General features: G+C 37.4%; 1 protein-coding gene across 9 annotated transcripts in view; it reads left to right on the top strand.

The window, feature by feature from the left end:
- dclk1a (doublecortin-like kinase 1a) overlaps positions 1 to 16,864 on the top strand; it is a 50,784-nt gene that overhangs the window by 12,596 nt on the left and 21,324 nt on the right. For 5 of the 9 annotated variants that reach the window (XM_058789916.1, XM_058789917.1, XM_058789925.1 and 2 more), the window contains 2 exons: positions 6,571 to 6,685; positions 12,031 to 12,138. In XM_058789916.1, coding sequence (XP_058645899.1) covers positions 6,571 to 6,685; positions 12,031 to 12,138 — 223 coding nt within the window. The remainder of the gene's footprint in view (positions 1 to 6,570; positions 6,686 to 12,030; positions 12,139 to 16,864) is intronic. The other 4 variants (XM_058789918.1, XM_058789924.1, XM_058789920.1 and 1 more) reach the window with 3 other exon arrangements.

The following is a 16,864-nucleotide window of genomic DNA, read 5'->3' as shown; positions in this document are numbered from 1 at the left end:
TGTAATAATAACGTCCACACTGAACTTTCTAATGAGAGCAGTGTCTGGTGAGACTATCATCAAAGAGAGAGTGAACGAAATGGAGAGAACAGTCTGATCGTCTGAAGCTACATCTTTTCCTGCAGTCTTTTCTCGAGGGACGTGATTTTTATCGCTCGCTGAAGTTCTGTAATAATAAAATGATTCCCAATCTCCACCCACTTCTGGCATAGAGTATGTCTTATGTAATTGAGATCTTATGTAACCGCTCTTGTAGTCTGCACGGCATTTAGCAGGCCTGATTTAGGAGATCAAGATGGCAGCTAATTCATCTGAAGAAGCTCTACATTATAGCAGACAGTGACATTATTAGGTCTCAGTTCCCTTGACTCCTTGTGCTCTTAAAGGGACAGTGCATCCAAAAAAGAAAATTCTGTCTTTATTTTCTTGTCATCCCAAAGATACATGATTTTTTTCTTCTCTGTGATATTCAGTAAAAAGTTTAAGCTGCTCTTTTTTCAAAAACAGCTTTATAAAAGTGCCTCAAAAGATGTCAGTGCAACTTCTTAAGTCATACAATTGCTTTGTATGAGAAACAGACTGAAAATTACACACATTACACTTTTTTTGTTATGAATGGAAAGCTCAAAAAAGCAGTATTTATTCGAAATAGGATTGCAACATTTTGTAATATTGTAAATGTGTGTTTTTTTTTTAATTTAATGCATTCCTGCTGAATAAAACTAAAAATCTATTTAAAAAAACAAACAAAAAAAACTCATGTCATACTATATTTATGAAATCTGTCATATGAATTCAGCAGTCTTGGAATATAGTTCACAAGTTATATAGATAAGTTAATGGTGCTTTTATGATGCCATTTAGTCCTTTTTCGAGTATTAAAGGTCACTAAATATTTTCATCAAGTGGAAAAAGTGCAACTTCCTGCCTATAACATCTTCTTTTGTGTTCCTCAGAAGAAAGAAATTCCTGAACCTAAAAGACATTGTTTAAACCTTAACGTACCCCACTATGTCAGCAAATTCAAATTTGACATTATGAAATGTCAGGGCGTCAGAGTTCATCTTGTGTTTCATCTCAACCGAATGCAAAACAAGCTAAAGACAGCAGTTATTTTGAAGACTTTGTGCGGAGGCTTGAGGAACACTCAGATGGAGGTGGGCAATAATTCAATCTGTTGTCTGATGGGCTTCTTCTGTTGAAGGACCAGTCTGTTTTGATGAGACATGAGCCTCCCACGATCATAATGCTGTCATGCCGCCTCATTTTGTGGGGGCTTATTTTCTTCCCTCACTCCCTCTACGCACATTTACACACACATGCACCCACATGAGCATGCACATACGGGTGTAGGATGGCTGTATGTGAGCTTGTGGTGTGATGAAAAATTCTACATTTCTACCCCTACAGACTCCCTGCTGTTTTACACACGCACGCATGTGCAGGTCGGTGGGCCGAGGATGAGTGTGAAAGCATGAGCTGGCATTGATGCGGGTCATGACCTCACCAGCGCATTCGTCTCTGCCCTCTTGACAGGGACAGCTATTCTGGGTCCCATCGCCTGATACTAACTGGATTAACCATCAGCCTGGTTACTCAAGACTCACACTTTGACCCTGAATGAGTTCTTAGGGAAAAGAAGGAGGCCCTTTCGCCTTTGTTTTCTTTTGTTGTCAAAGGCTGCACTTTTTGAGGCACTTGTTATGTCTCTTCACGTTAGAGAGAACTGCAAACATAGCTTGTCTCTTGTCAGCGAACACATGGTTTAAACATCTTGTGGGAGCATTCTCATTGGCAGTGAGAGAAATGTCTCTGTTGCAGTGCTAGACTCTCAGCACCAAGGACAGCGCCACTCACTCTGACTGTCTGTCAAATGCTGCAGTGTTTTAAGTTTTTCATGTTTAATACTTTATACTTTTCCTGGTTTAATATGCATATCTAACTGACAGTAATCTATTTGTAGGTTCCCTGATAAGTAAAAACCCTGGCTCTGTTTGTTTGATCGGCCGGACACAGCAACACTGGCTCAACCAATGGCATGAGCTTGGGGCGGGGCTTTCTGTTTGTCCAACCAGTTACTGTTTTGCTGCTGCTCTCACAAACATTTACATATTTCAGTCTCTCACAAACATAAACGCATTTCAGTTTGAAAATCAAAAAAAATATTTTACTGTTCAGGTGATTAATAAATAGTGTTCAAGGTCAACACGACCTAAAAATTGCTATTTGTTAATACATATTCCTGTTCTTATTCGGGACCAATGTTGTTTTTTAGTATTATTTATATACTATTATAGTATATATTTATTCATATTTGAAGTAACTTTTATTTTATTTACAATTTTAATGTATTTTCAGTTCTCATTTTAATTTTTTAGTAATTTTGTTAATTTTCTGATTTTTATTTTTATTTTTTAGTCCAGTCTTAGTTTTGGTAATTTTAGTACTTCAGTTTAAACGTATTTCACTTCAGTTAGTTGCCAGAGCAATGTTTTTAATTCTTAATTTTTCATTTAACATTTATATTTAATTTAATTTCAGCCTTAATTCAATTAACAAAAACATTTTTAATAGTTTTAGATTTAGTTAACAATAACAACACTGTTGTGGACTAATCAGTGCACATTATTTTAAAGAAAATATTTTTGATCCAAATGCAACTGGCATGGATATAAAATGACTTAACGTTTTAGAAATGCCCATTTAGGCATTGTATAAAATAATAAAGCCTTTCCAAATTTTTGGCAATAGTCAATGCAGTAATTCATGTTAATTTTAACTTCACGTTAATTTCAAATGTTGAGATTACCAAGATTTGTGGGTTGTATTTTAAATAAGAGTACAATAAATTGCAATTATGTATACAGTGCATTTTTGAATGACATGGGTAGTTTTTATTTATTTTTATTATTTTTTTGTAATACTACTAGTAGTAGTAATAGTTCAATACGTCTCTCTTTTAGTCACCAGTCAGTCTGGGTGAACTGGGTCACTATAGAGTCTGAGAACAAAGACAAAGAACGAGACAGGGATGCAGCGTTTGCTATCAGTTCCTCTGGTTCACACCAGCTGTCAGAAACCCAACTTGTTGTTTACGCAACACTTTCTTCCTGAAGCAGGACAAATGCTGTTCTCATCCTCCCTGAGAACAGAGGTGCACAATTTTAACCTTGTTAAGAGGCTCTCTACATTTGTTCTGGGTCATTATGCACATCTGTTCAGACCATGAGGTGCTCATACAGAAATAAAATAATATGAAATAGAAATGTTGATTTCACAATACCCTTGTTCAGGGTTAAAGAAATATTTTTTGTCCTTCATGTTGTCCTCTTTTTTTTTTGATGACAGCATAGTGTACCTGTGCAGCTATATATAACCCTGCTGGCCTCACTTTCTGTTCACATCCTCAAGTAGTTTCAAACATTTTGTACAGAGTACTGTTCCTCTGTGAAACTTTACCCTGAGAGTGGTAAAAATAGCATATCACAGTTTTTTCCTTTTCTTACTGAATTAGCAGAGCCGTGGGTGAGAACAAGATGGAGCATCTGTACTGCAGCAAAACACTGCCTTGAAGAGAGATTTCATTTGTTTAACATAATACAATGAGACAGTTCATTTGTATCTAGAGACCTTTTCGTCCTCCAGGCTTCAAAATATTTGCAAGCGGCACGAAGCATTGCAAAACACAAAATTTAGTTTGATTTATACGCTGGGGTCTAAAAGTCTGCAATTGTATTTTTCAAATTTTTTTGCAAATTAGATTAGATCAGCATTTTGAGTTTTTGTTGCAAAGAACATCTTAACTTCACATGATTAGAATTTGCTTATTTGCTTAGTGACCTGGACTTGCACTTACATCTTAAATATTTATTTTGTGCTATATATATATATATATATATATATATATATATTGTTTTAAACCTTCTGTGTTTAATTTATGTTAAATTATTATAATTTTATAGTCATAATATTATTGATTTTTAAAAAAAATAGTGATAGAACATTATAATTAATATTATAATTATTATTATTTTTGTAACGGAGACAGAAAGAGTGATGGAAAGTATGTGTGCTTTATAAATTCAATCAAGGCATTTAATTTAGTTCATTGCCATTCTTGTTTTCCATATGTTTTGGTTTAGTGCATGTAAATAGCGACACCTAGTGGTTTCATAAATCATTGCGCGCTATCATTTAGGGAAATATTCTATCAATTCTATTAATATGGTCTAACGTGGCAGTGGAAGGAAATTGATATGGATATGAATTTAACCCTTACATATTCGTAGTAAATAATAACCATTTAATGATTCAATTGCTCTACAAATGGACTATATCAACAAGAGAAAGACAAAATATATCATGCACTGCCCCGGATTATCCTCTAGATGGCGCAATTGTAGCATCGCAAAACGGGAATTTACTATCTAGTCACCTCTGAGGCGTCTGTGCCCATCTAAGCCATTAAAACTACTAATTTGTTGTTTACACTGTTCTTTAAGGGAAAATAGAAGAAGGTACAATTTACTTTTTACTTTAAATCTCTGAATGAGGAACAGTTTTTTTTGTATCCTGAATTGCTAAATGGAAATGTAACTAAACAGAAGTGTTGTCCTTGATTGAATGTTTCTCTGAAAGTTTAACTTTTTTATGCAATTATGCAGCTCTTTGCCATTGGTCTCATCTCCATCAAAGCCAGTGTTCAGAAATAATCCATGTTATAAGCATTTAATCTTTGGACAGCTCTGCAGTTTATTGTGCCAGCTTGATCACTTTGTCTGTTCCACTTAAAGAGACAGACAACTTCTGAACACAGTCTTGCATAACCAAACTTGTTTTTACATTTCTTCACGACATCAAAGCTACTTTTTTGCTCTGGGAGACAGCTATCTCTGTCAGTCTGAGTTTGACGCTTTGCTGCTTTCTGATTCTCTCTCGCCTCTTTTTGTGCATCACCTTCATCCCAGTGGTCTTTTCTAAGCCGTGCCCTTATGTAGAACTGTTTTTCTGATGTTTTTTAATCGCCTCTTGATGAGAAACATCAGAAATATTCTCATCCTTAAGGCCGGAGCTCCTGCTGTTTTCGACGCAAAATTCTCAAAAGAGACCCTTTTATTCTCCTCTTCTTCTTTTTCTCGTTACTTTGTGCACAACATGTTGCAGACTGTGCCATGCCAGTTAGCTATAGACTTTGAAAGTGGGATCTGAGCCATATCTAGGGACCAGCGTATATTGTATCTGGGCTTTGTTGACGTTTAAACAGCCAGAACAATCCCTGCAACCACCTAGCAATGCCCTAGTAACCTCCAAAACACCTGCCTAGCAACATGCTTAAACCATTCACTCACAATACAGCAACTTCCTAGCAACATGCTTAAACCATTTCGAACACTTTAGCAACAGTCTACGGATCTACTAAAACACTCTGAACACCTTAACAACTGTCTATTGATGTGTTAAAACACCCAGAATACCTTAGCAATTGCTTAGCAGTGTGCTAAAAATGTTGAGAATGCTGTAGCAATTTCCAAGTGATGTGCTTAATTCAGAACACCTTAGCAACTGCCTAGAAATATGCTTAAGCCATGCCAAACACCTTAGCAACTGCCTAGTGATGTGGTAAAGCAATCAGAACACTTTAGCAACTGGCTAGCAGTGTGCTAAAAATGATCAGAACACCTTAGCATCAGCATAGCAACATTCGTAAACCATTCAGAATAATTTTTATAACATGCTCAAACACCTTGATGTGTGTAGACACCTAGAACACCGTAGCAACTGCCTAGTTTAAAAAAACTACTTGGCCAACTGAGTAGAAACATGCTTAATCCACTGAGAACACCTTAGCAACTGGCTATATCCATATATCCAGTTATCATTTATATCCATTTAAATAATTGTATAATTACTGGAATGCCATAGCAAACAAAAGTGCAATCTCAATGTCAGTTTCCAACCCTCATGAATAAAATAAAATCAATAAACTAAAATCTAGTTTCTTTGCCCTCTCCCTTCATTACAAAAAATGTCTGTCTGGCTAATGAAAAATCACGCATTCTCTTCATTGGTGCTTTAGGGGGCTAGAAATCATACTTGATCAAAAAACAGTAATAATTTCCTGGTTGTTCTCTGAAAAGGTCCTCTGTGTGTTTTGTGCTGTGCTCAAAGCTGATTATACATGCATTTGTTTGCTTGTTGTCCCCTTGTTTCATTGTTCAAACTGTAAAAAGGTTCTCAATGCAGTGTCCCCATAGATGGCCACAGGGCTGATGGGAAATGATGCTTGGCGGGTAGATCTAATTTCTTCTTGATTAGGGGCAATCAACAGTAACGTGGCTGGTGGTTACTCATCTTAAAAAGACATTAGAGATGGGCTCAGTAAAGCCTTCAAAGCCTTCTGGGTGGCGATCACGATCAAACCATCTCATTGGTTTTTTGAAGAAGAGGCTGGATCTGTAATTTGGGCTCTTTAATAATGGCTTCAGGATAGAAAACCTAATGATCAAAGAGATGTTCAGATGCTCTAATGGATCTAATTCTGCTAATGGCGTTCTCTCTTTCCAATTGCAGGTCATCTGCCTTCAAGATTTCTTCGGAGAGGAGGACATCTTCATCGCATGCGGCCCGGAGAAGTTCCGTTACCAGGATGACTTTATGTTGGATGAAAGCGGTAAAGAGCCTTTCGGTAGTTGTCTTTGTATTCATTTGAGTGAAAAACCACTACTTGTCATGATCTCATCAGCAGAAGGTCCATGTGGATGTTATCTTCCACCTACCCAGAAATGTTCTCTTTGTCCCGTCTTGAATGAATAACATCCTGTTACAAATTAGTTCATAAGAAGCTTATGAATGAATCCATTAAAGTTTCATCCCACAAATGTGGAATATAAAATAAAGGCTCATTCCCCCTTAACGCCTACACCAGCCACTTCTCTAATGGGTTTCTGCCACTTGTCCTAGATGGATAGACTTCCTCTCCTCGTCTCTCTCCTCCATGTTGTTCTTGTTGCTGTCAGGAAATGAGAATCTGTGTCTGGTTTCCTTTCATTAATGATGTGGAGAGACAAAGACTGTTTTCCGTTTGGCTCCTCCTCTGTGCTGATGTGAGCTCAGTGAATTGGTGTATTTGGAAGAGCTCTTTAATAGAAGAGACTTCTCTATCTATCCATCTATCTTTTTTATTTATTTTTTGAGGTGTGGCCAAGTATGGTGTCCCATACTTGGAATTTGTGCTCTGCATTTAAGCCATCCAAGTGCACACACACAGCAATGAGAAGTGAACAAACACACACACACACACACACACACACACACGGACCAATGTAGTTCTGTGCCTTGCTCAAGGGTCTCACCTCAGTCGTGGTATTGAGGGTGGAGAGAGTGCTGGACATTCACCCCCCCCACCTACAATCACTGCCTGACCCGAGACTCGAACCCGCAACCTTCGGGTTACAAGTCCTGCTTTCTAACCATTAACACTCTCTAACCATTAACACATCTCCCTCTCTCTCTCTATATCTATCTATCTATCTATCTTTTTTATCTCTATCTATCTATCTCTGTCAGTCTGTCTGTCTATCTATCTATCTATCGATGTCTGTCTGTCTGTCTGTCTGTCTGTCTATCTATCATCAAATTCAAATTCAAAATTGCTTTATTGGCACGACTGTAAAAAATACAATATTGCCAAAGCTTGAAATATATGTGGAGAAATATAATAACAATGAAAAGATCAAAATAATAGAATAAAAACATTATAACAATATAAACTTAAATAAACAGTGTAACAAATAATAACTTGTGTGAACATTTCATACCACAGTGTTTAACATATAAATACACACAGGCTGAGGGTCACTGTGGTAGACAGTAGGGAAACACACTGAGGTCAGACACATTATGTACATTCACCTGCTGTCTCTCAGGCTGTGGCACGTCCACACATATCTGTCCCTCTCCTAGTATTATCTTTATTTGTTCCTCTTCAGTCATGGCTGTAAAGTTCTTTATAATGTTTGTGAATTTGTTGATGTATATGTCTCTGATTGATTTAAATTGGTAACAGTGAGGTAGGAAGTGTGTCTCTGTCTGAATCTCTCCTGTCTCACAGTGAGCACACACTCTTTACTCTCTGGGTAACCAGCTCTTTTTGTGTCTGCCGGTCACAAAGTCTTTGCTTTGTGTCTTTGACACTCTGGAGATATTCTTCTAATTCATATTTTGATTTTATAGTTTGATAGAGTTGTAATTTGCTTTGTGTTTTGGTTTCTTGATCCCAATGTTCCAGATATATATTTAAAGATTGTTTGACAATTTGATTTATTTTGATGTTTGGGTGAGAAGCAGTGCTGGTCTGAGACTGGTTAGTCTTAGAGTTAGTCAGGTTAGTAAGTCTCAGAACCAGCTGACTTAGGGGACTTTTTCGGGGTTCAGTTCTTGGGTTTGTAGTGCTTTAAAATGTAGCGATTCTGTGGGACTTGATTTTAGATGCATCCAGAATTTGAGGGATTTTTTTTGTATATTTATAATCAATGGGAATCGGCCTAATTCTGCTCTACATGAGTTATTGGGTGTTCTCCTTTGTAATTTTAGAATCATTTTGCAGAATTCTGAGTGCAGGGCTTCTGTTGGATGTCTGTCCCATCCCTGTAGCTCTGATCGCTGAGTAGACCCCAAACCTCACTTCCATACAGTGCTATGGGCTGAATTACAAAGACTTACTAAGACAAAGACTTTACACCAAATTGGAATTGGTAGTTCAATATTTTGGAATTTTCTTTTAATGCCATATAGAGCTCTTCGAGCTTTATATTTGAGAGCATTCACTGCCATACTGAAACTCCCGATGCAGTGATGATCAGGCCGAGGTAAGTGTACTGCATCGGTGCTGCCTAGACTGAACTGGTATCTGTGTTCCTGACATCTGGGCTTTTTCTGAAAGACCATAATGTTGGTCTTTTTGAGGTTTACTGCCAGGGCCCAGTTCTGGCAGTAGTTCTCCAGCAGGTCTAGGTGCTGCTGTAGTCCCTGTGGGGTGGATGACAGCAGCACTAGATCATCTGCGTACAGCAAAAGCTTGATGTTTTTGTCTTGTAGAGTGAGTCCAGGGGCTGTAGGCTGTTCCAACTGCACCGCTAATTCATTAATGTAAATGTTGAACAGTGTTGGACAGCCCTGCCGCACTCCTCTCTTCTGGGTGAAGAATCCTGTATGTTTATTGCCAATTCGTATTGCACATTTGTTGTTTGAATACATTGATTCAATAATGTCATAAACTTTACACCCTACACCACTTTGTAAAAATTTGTAATATAATCCGTCATGCCAAATAGAATCAAATGCTTTTTTTAAATCGACAAAGTACTGTGTTTAGTCTGTTTTACGTGTTTATTGATTAGGGTGTATAGGGTGTGAATGTGGTCAGTAGCCAAGGACTAGGGCTCAGGACACTGTGTTCGTTAAGGAAGTTTATTATTCTATTGTTTAAAATACTGATAAATAATTTCCCCAGATTACTGCTCACACAAATGCCTCTGAAATTCCAATTCCAGGGTCCAATTTGTCTTCACTCTTGTGAATTGGGGAAATACTGTAAGTCCTTGGCTCCAGATGTCAGGAAAACAGCCTAAACTAAGTACAAGGCTGAATAATTTGAGCACAGCTGTCTGAAGCTCAGGTGTGCTGTGTTTCAGCATTTCACCTAGAATGTTGTCAGGAGGACCACAAGATTTTTTACATTTTTTTCATCAATTCTTCATGTGTAATTGGGAAGTCGATAGGGTTTTGATTATTTTTAATTATGTTTTCATAAGTTTGTAGACTTTGTTTGATCTGATCAGAATTGTTAATGAGTTGTTTTGGAGGGATTTCTTTATATAAATTTTCAAAATGTTTTGTCCAAATGTTTCCATCTTGTATTGGGAAGTCTTGTGGTTTTGTTGTGCTCAGATTATTCCACATATCCCAGAAGTGATTAGGATTTATTGAATGTTCTATTTCTTGTAAACTTTTGGTCAGATGGTGTTTCTTTTTTGCTCTGATTGTGTCTTTATATTGTTTTAATTGAACAATATTCAGTCGGTCTGTCTGTCTGTCTGTCTGTCTATCTGTCTATCTATCTATCTATCTATCTATCTATCTATCTATCTATCTATCTATCTATTTGTCCATCCATCCATCCATCCATCCATCTCTCTCTCTCTCAATTCAATTCAAATGAGCTTTATTGGCATGACTTGCACAGTATTGCCAAAGCATTGACTATTGCATGAGCAAAGAACAAATATAATACATAGACAAAACAAGAATAGATCTATAAATCATTAAGTAGAGAATTACATGAATATATATTTTTTAATAAACAAGAAATAAGAAAATAGTTAAGTTCTCTCTCTCTCTCTCTATCGGTCTGTCTGTCTGTCTATCTGACAGATAAACTGATAATTCTTTTGAGTTGTTACCAATTGGCTGCACTGTTACAGCTGCACTGTACAGAACAAATTTAATGAATGTTGGATGATTTATCACATTGAATTACAGTGAGTGCAGTCAATCATGAGTAGAGGTTTAATTACACAGGCACTAACAGAGGAACACGTGCCGCTCTAATGAGTTCTGATCAGAGCCGAGAGGAACATATGAAGCATGCCGATGGCGAGATGGATGGAGCCAAAATGGCAGCCTTTGACGACAATGATTTCCCTGGAGGATGCATTTTTAATATGAGCAGAATGGTTGCCCATAACAGCACACTGGCTGTGATGTGCCATGTAAATTTTCATTTGATACATAATATAAATAGTTATGAAATCATTGTTGATGAAGATTATGTAAGACTGCTATTAACTATTGTGAGAAAGCATATTTTTAAAACTCGACTGTGTATTATAAAAGACATTGGTTTGTTAGTAGCCTACTGGAGAGTTAAGTGCTGGAACTTGCTCTCTATATGTAACTCCATGGAGATGGAGAGTGAAGTGGTGTCCTGCCCTTCAAGAAATCCTGCCATAATAGACTGTGGCATTTACTGTCATACCTGGTGTCACGGTCTTATTGCTCTCTCAGTGCATTATGTACACAGGGTTATTGCAGCAAAAGCAAAAATGTGATAGATAAACACAGAGCATGTGAGAATCTGAGCAACACTTCGTCTGCAGAGAATCTAATTTAATCTTCAGTCTCTGATCTGTATTTAGGGTTAAGGCCTTTTCCTCACTTGTAGCGCTGCCATCTTTTTGATCACACTTGTAACAAGCAGACTGTTTTTAAAAGAGGATTAATTTAGCGCCTCAGTTTAAGGATTATCTTTGGGCAAAGTTGACTTTTAAAGAGGATTTAAGATGGCAATCAAACTAGATAGTCATTTGGTGGTCTCATATATAGTAAAACATAAAATAATGAAAATTAAGCAATCAGCTATTCATGTAACATTTACTACTGATGTAAAATTCTAAATTCATTACTCGAGCACAATACATTTGACATGGAAGCACCATTTACATATCCTCATGTCATTCCAGACCTTTCTTTCTTTCTCAGGATAGTTCACCTAAAAATGAAAATTCTGTTATCGTTTATTTACTCATTGTTCCAAACCCATGAGACTTTTTTATCTTTGAAAAACAAGTTAAGATACTTTAATTATTGCTGAGAGGTTTCTGTCCCTCCATTAAAAGTTCATGTAACCAAAACTTAAAAGATCCAAAAAGCTCATAAAGACATCATAAAATAAATCCATATAAATCAAAACAGTTTGATCCAAATCTTGTGAAAAGATTTAATTTAGACTCGTTAACACACATGCATAGAGAGCATTTCATATGCTAAACATGGAAGCTCATGTGACATGATAGAACAAATCTCATTTGAGCTTCCATATTTACCATGCTGTGCGCTATGAGTGTGGATCATTGTTTAGATGCAACATACCAAATTCTAAAAATAGTTGAAATGCATTCATTTTTCAACTGCAAGCCATTAGTGCCTCGGACTTTTGCACCTCACTATCTATCTAATGTGATTTTGTGACAGAGTGCCGAGTGGTGAAATCAACGTCCTATGGGAAGATAGGGTCTTTAAACAGAAGCTCTCCCAGAAGTCTCACGCTTTCCAGACGCAGCAAGTCTCCTTCTGGATCAGGTAACGTTCACACGTGCATGCATGTGTGTGTTTATGCAACAGCAAATACTACTCTGAATTAGGGCTGCACGATATATCGTTTCAGCATCGATATCGCGATGTGCGATAGTCACATCGCAGTGTGTGCGATGAAAAACCGATCGTTTTCTTTGCTCACACACAGACACCGCGTCTACACCGGTCGCGACAGCTGTACAGAGATATCCATTTTTAAATAAAATTAGTAGCAGAGCTTTATCCTTTGTTGAAACTTCCGTGTCGTCGAGGAGAGCGCAGGTCACGGTTGCTTAGCAATGACAGACGCCACGAAAGTGCAAGCTCCCGAGCGCTTTGGAAAGAAGGAGAAAGCAGCGGGTCACGCAGCTGCGTCCAACGTAGACACGGTGAGAGCCACGCAGATGCACGTGAACACTGAATTCCATTCATTTCCGCTATATATGTGCCTGAAATGACACATATGTGCGAAACTATGTCAAAATGCATGTCTCCGCAAGTATCCTTGTAAAAAAAGTCTTAGGTGAAGGTAAACAATTGAGAAAGAAAGAGGATAACAATATCAGCAGTTTAATATCCCTGTTGCTTCCTGTGTCATGTTAATCAAACAACAAAACACATAGAGAAAAATCACTTTTGTAACTTTAACACAGATTATTATTAGATTTAATTTATGCAGTGAAGACTATGCAGTGTTATTTTACAATTTCTGTACCTGAATACTGTTAGACTTGCCTTAAAAATACAAAGCACTGTTTATTTCATTTGTATCTTTGTTCTTTTATATTTATCTATGCTTTAATTTATTTCCTATGTTGATTTACTCACCTACAAAAACGACTTTTTCCAAATAGAGCTATTCAAGTCATCTGGTTATTTATTATTATTTTTTACGCAATATATATATCGTTGGAAAACAAAATATCGCAATGTGAGATTTTTCCAATATCATGCAGCCCTACTCTGAATAGTTTCCTGTGTACATGTGAACCCTCTTCTCAAACATTCGCGCGCTGTTGATTGAACGTTTGTTAAAAAAAGGTAATTAACTTCTCGCATCAGATAATAAACAAACTAATAGGAAGTCATGCATGTGTGACAGTTCTCCGAGCAATAAAGCACCCCTCGGTGCCTGTGCACCCCTGGAGCAGAGTGTGTTTGCTGGTTTCTAGGTGCAGTTGTGTTCAGATATAGCTGTCTGATTCACAAGGGCGCATCCCGATGGAGAGGAGTCAAAGACGAGAGATATAAGATATTGAGGCATGGGGGAGGGAGGTAGATGGGGTGATGAGAGAGAGAGAGAGAGAGAGAGAGATGGAGGGGGGTAGAGTGACTCAGTCTTGCAGATCCACATCAACTGTTTTGCAATGAATACTGTTGTGTGTGATCTGAATTATAGGCACTATGCGGTCTGCTTTTGTGCCAGTTTGTATTGGTAATACTATGATGCTTTGATATATGCCATTATGACCATACTTATATTCCATACATGGTACTCCATATGCAAAAACTAATGGCATACGCATTATGGTAGTGTATGGATTAAATCCAGAGTCTATATTGTACTATAAACCAGACTGTGCATCAGCTACCTTTTATTTTTATTTTTTAATTCTAGCTGTACAGATTTGACTGAGTCTGTCTTCTTATGAATAAAAAGTAAAAAATGTTCTAAGAACACATGTAGCACTTCCTTGATTTTTTATTTTTATTTTCCTGTGTGTTATGCCCTAGTTTTTCCACAAAGCCCGCCTTTCTATATATCTACCTTCACCTCTATAAGATGTGTGACAGACACTTCTAGAAGCTGGTGGTTTATATTTTTTTTTCTTCCAGCTGAGTCGTCTGTTATATGATTGGTTTAAATCGTACCAGTTGAATCTCTATGAGTAGAGGTTTGGCTGAGAGTTCTATCCGGTCGTCATGGAGACGCCGGCTAAGGGAACTGTGCCTTGGAGACAATAGAGTTGCCCATATATGGGTATCCCTTCCTGTTGGCAAGCTTAGCGGAAGCAGACTCGGAGAGTGCGGCTCATCACTTGTAGTCAGGCGGCTGCTTCTCAGCAGACGCTCGCAGACGTGGACCATAAAAGCGTGGAATCGGTTTCGCTTCGAGTGCTTGGTGTGCCAGTCATTCATTTTCACCATTCAGCCTGTTAATCCTGTAAGAAACCCCAGGGTGAGGGAGAATATGCCAGGTTGACTCATGTTTCCAAAGGTTTCTTTGCCCGCTCTGGTTTTAGGATAAATTCACTGCAGTGTGCAAAGATTGATGATGGTTTCGAAATAAAGTTCCAAGAAATTAAAAAGCTACTGACATTATACTTTCTATGTTGATCTTACAGTTTCCAGGGTTTTCAGTGTGCCAGTTTTAGTTAATTTTCTTAACCTTATAAAGTCTACTCTATCATATTCTATATGGAAATTATCAATATGAATAACAAGACTTTGCTGAAAATCATGTTGTACACAATCAACAACATGCCCTCTACACTCTGACTGATACTTTTTAGCAAGTAAAAGGCCTTTTAGTATAATTAAAAAAATGTGTATAATGACATTTATATGCTTTTTATGTCATTTTAAGTCTGCTATACTGTTATAACGAACTCATTGATTTGCATTACAAGCAGTTTCTTACTTTTTGGCTAGATAAATATCAGCAACTGCATCAAATTGCATATTTTTAATTTTACTATAAAATTGGGGTGTTTTTCCCTTTTCGAGCTCCATATTCTCTGTCTATATTCTATCCTATATCAAATTATTAGACTATTACTTTAAGGGTTATATTACCCCCCAAAATTAAAATTCCGTTCTCATTTACAATGCTGTCATTCCAAACCTGTATGAATTTCTATGGAACACAAAAGAAGTATTTTGAAGCATGCTGAAAGATTTTTATTTTCTTCAAAAGTCTGTGGGCTCCAGTGTTGTTTTGTTCACTCTGTTGAACAAAAACAATTGGAACATTCTTCAAAATAACTTTTTTTTTATGTTCCAAAGAGGAAAGAAAGTCATACAGGTTTGGAACGACATGAAGGTGAGAAAATGATGATAGAAAAATCATTTTTAGGTATCTCTCTATGAAATGATCAGTTATTTTTTTATATAATAATTATTTTTTATAATTATTCTGATTTTTTATTTCAAATAGAAATGCCAGTTAATGTTCTTAATGGAAATTATTATTAAGTGTGGATGAGAAAATCAAACTTTTTTTATTCTAGGGGTTTGTGGATCTGTAAAGGTTAAAAACCCCTGCCTTACAAAATTTGTTGTTATTTAATTTAGTCTCCACCTGAACCTAAAGCATTCAAACACACACCTTACATCGTCTTTATCTCTCGCTCTCCTACTAGAAGTCCCACACTGGCGTGGGCAGGTGTATGCATAGCGGAGGCGTCCTGTACTTTCTCAGCAAGACACAACTGGTGGATGGATATGATTGCAATTGCAATTTTGTAGCTGTTGCGTTGCATTTTGGTTGTTACTGCTTCTGGGTTGCAATCAATGCAATTTTATTCACATCTACCGGAAAAGCCAGTGGTCAATTTATATACCATTGAAAGGATCAAACAGACTGGCTGATAAACAGACATATGCCTTGTAATCTGTCAGACAGCGTAGGTCAAATGTGCGATATTTCTTGGGATGAATCAGATTTCCAGAAAGGTCTAGTTGTGCTTACTTTAGAGAGCTGATTGATGAAGTGGCTCGCTGTATGAGAACTGTTTATATAATACACCCTGTCAAGCTAAGTATAGCACATTGATTTCTGGTTGAGAGTGGCCTGCACACCTTTAAACACACATGAACGCACTTTACCTGATGTATTTCTGCACAAATGGCACTGATGTACTGTTTGTGTACAGTTACGAGAAGCCTTTTGTTTTTATAACACAACGAAAAAGTAAAGCCCATGTCATCCTACGGATTATTCAATTTGAGAGGCGCGATCAAGTGTAGAGCTTGACAACACATTTAGAGGTGCTTTAACAAAGGAGACACAGTGAGACAGACATAAACAGCCTCTCTCTGTCATATTTATCAACAGCTGTGTGGGCCGACTGAGATGGTGCTCATCTGTGCCGTTCACATTACAGACTGCGTCTCGTTCTCTGCCTGTCCTATTTACTGAAGGCATCCTTCCAGTGGATTTCTGATCTATAATCTTAGGTCGTTCGCCTCACGAATTTCTGTTAAGCTTTCCTTTGAATTTGCACGGATGAGCTTGGGCTTGTAGTCGACTGAATTTTTGTCTGAGCAGTTTATCCGGAGAGGAATCTTTAATTAGAGCACCAGAGAGTAATCTCTAATCAGCTCCAAACACCGCTGGCTGACTGTCCTCAGGAAATGCAGAGCTGCTCCTGTCACTCAAATCCAGAGACCTTGTTATTATTCTCACTGTGTAATTCCAGCCAGTTGCACAGCTCATTACTGACAAACACACAAACAGCTCATTAACCTATTAGCAAGTGCCCTACTGCAGGAAAACTGGCTTTTTGTTAATGCGTGTTCCTGGTCTTATTGTGTATGACTCATCTGTGCACGTTATTCCAAAGAAAAAAAGTTAAACTTGTTTCACCTTGCTCCAAGATATGACTTAATTTTGTTCCAAGATATGAGAAAATATTTGCAACATCGATACTGATACTGAATTGTCTCAAGCTGTATAACAACACTACTGTCTTCTGTAGAGCTGCGTATAGTTGAATCTGAACTGAACAAA

The sequence above is a fragment of the Onychostoma macrolepis genome, chromosome 10 (genome assembly GCF_012432095.1).
Source record: "Onychostoma macrolepis isolate SWU-2019 chromosome 10, ASM1243209v1, whole genome shotgun sequence".
Lineage (NCBI taxonomy): Eukaryota > Metazoa > Chordata > Actinopteri > Cypriniformes > Cyprinidae > Onychostoma > Onychostoma macrolepis.
Note: the sequence above shows the minus strand (reverse complement) of the source record. Positions and strands in the feature narration are given on the sequence as shown.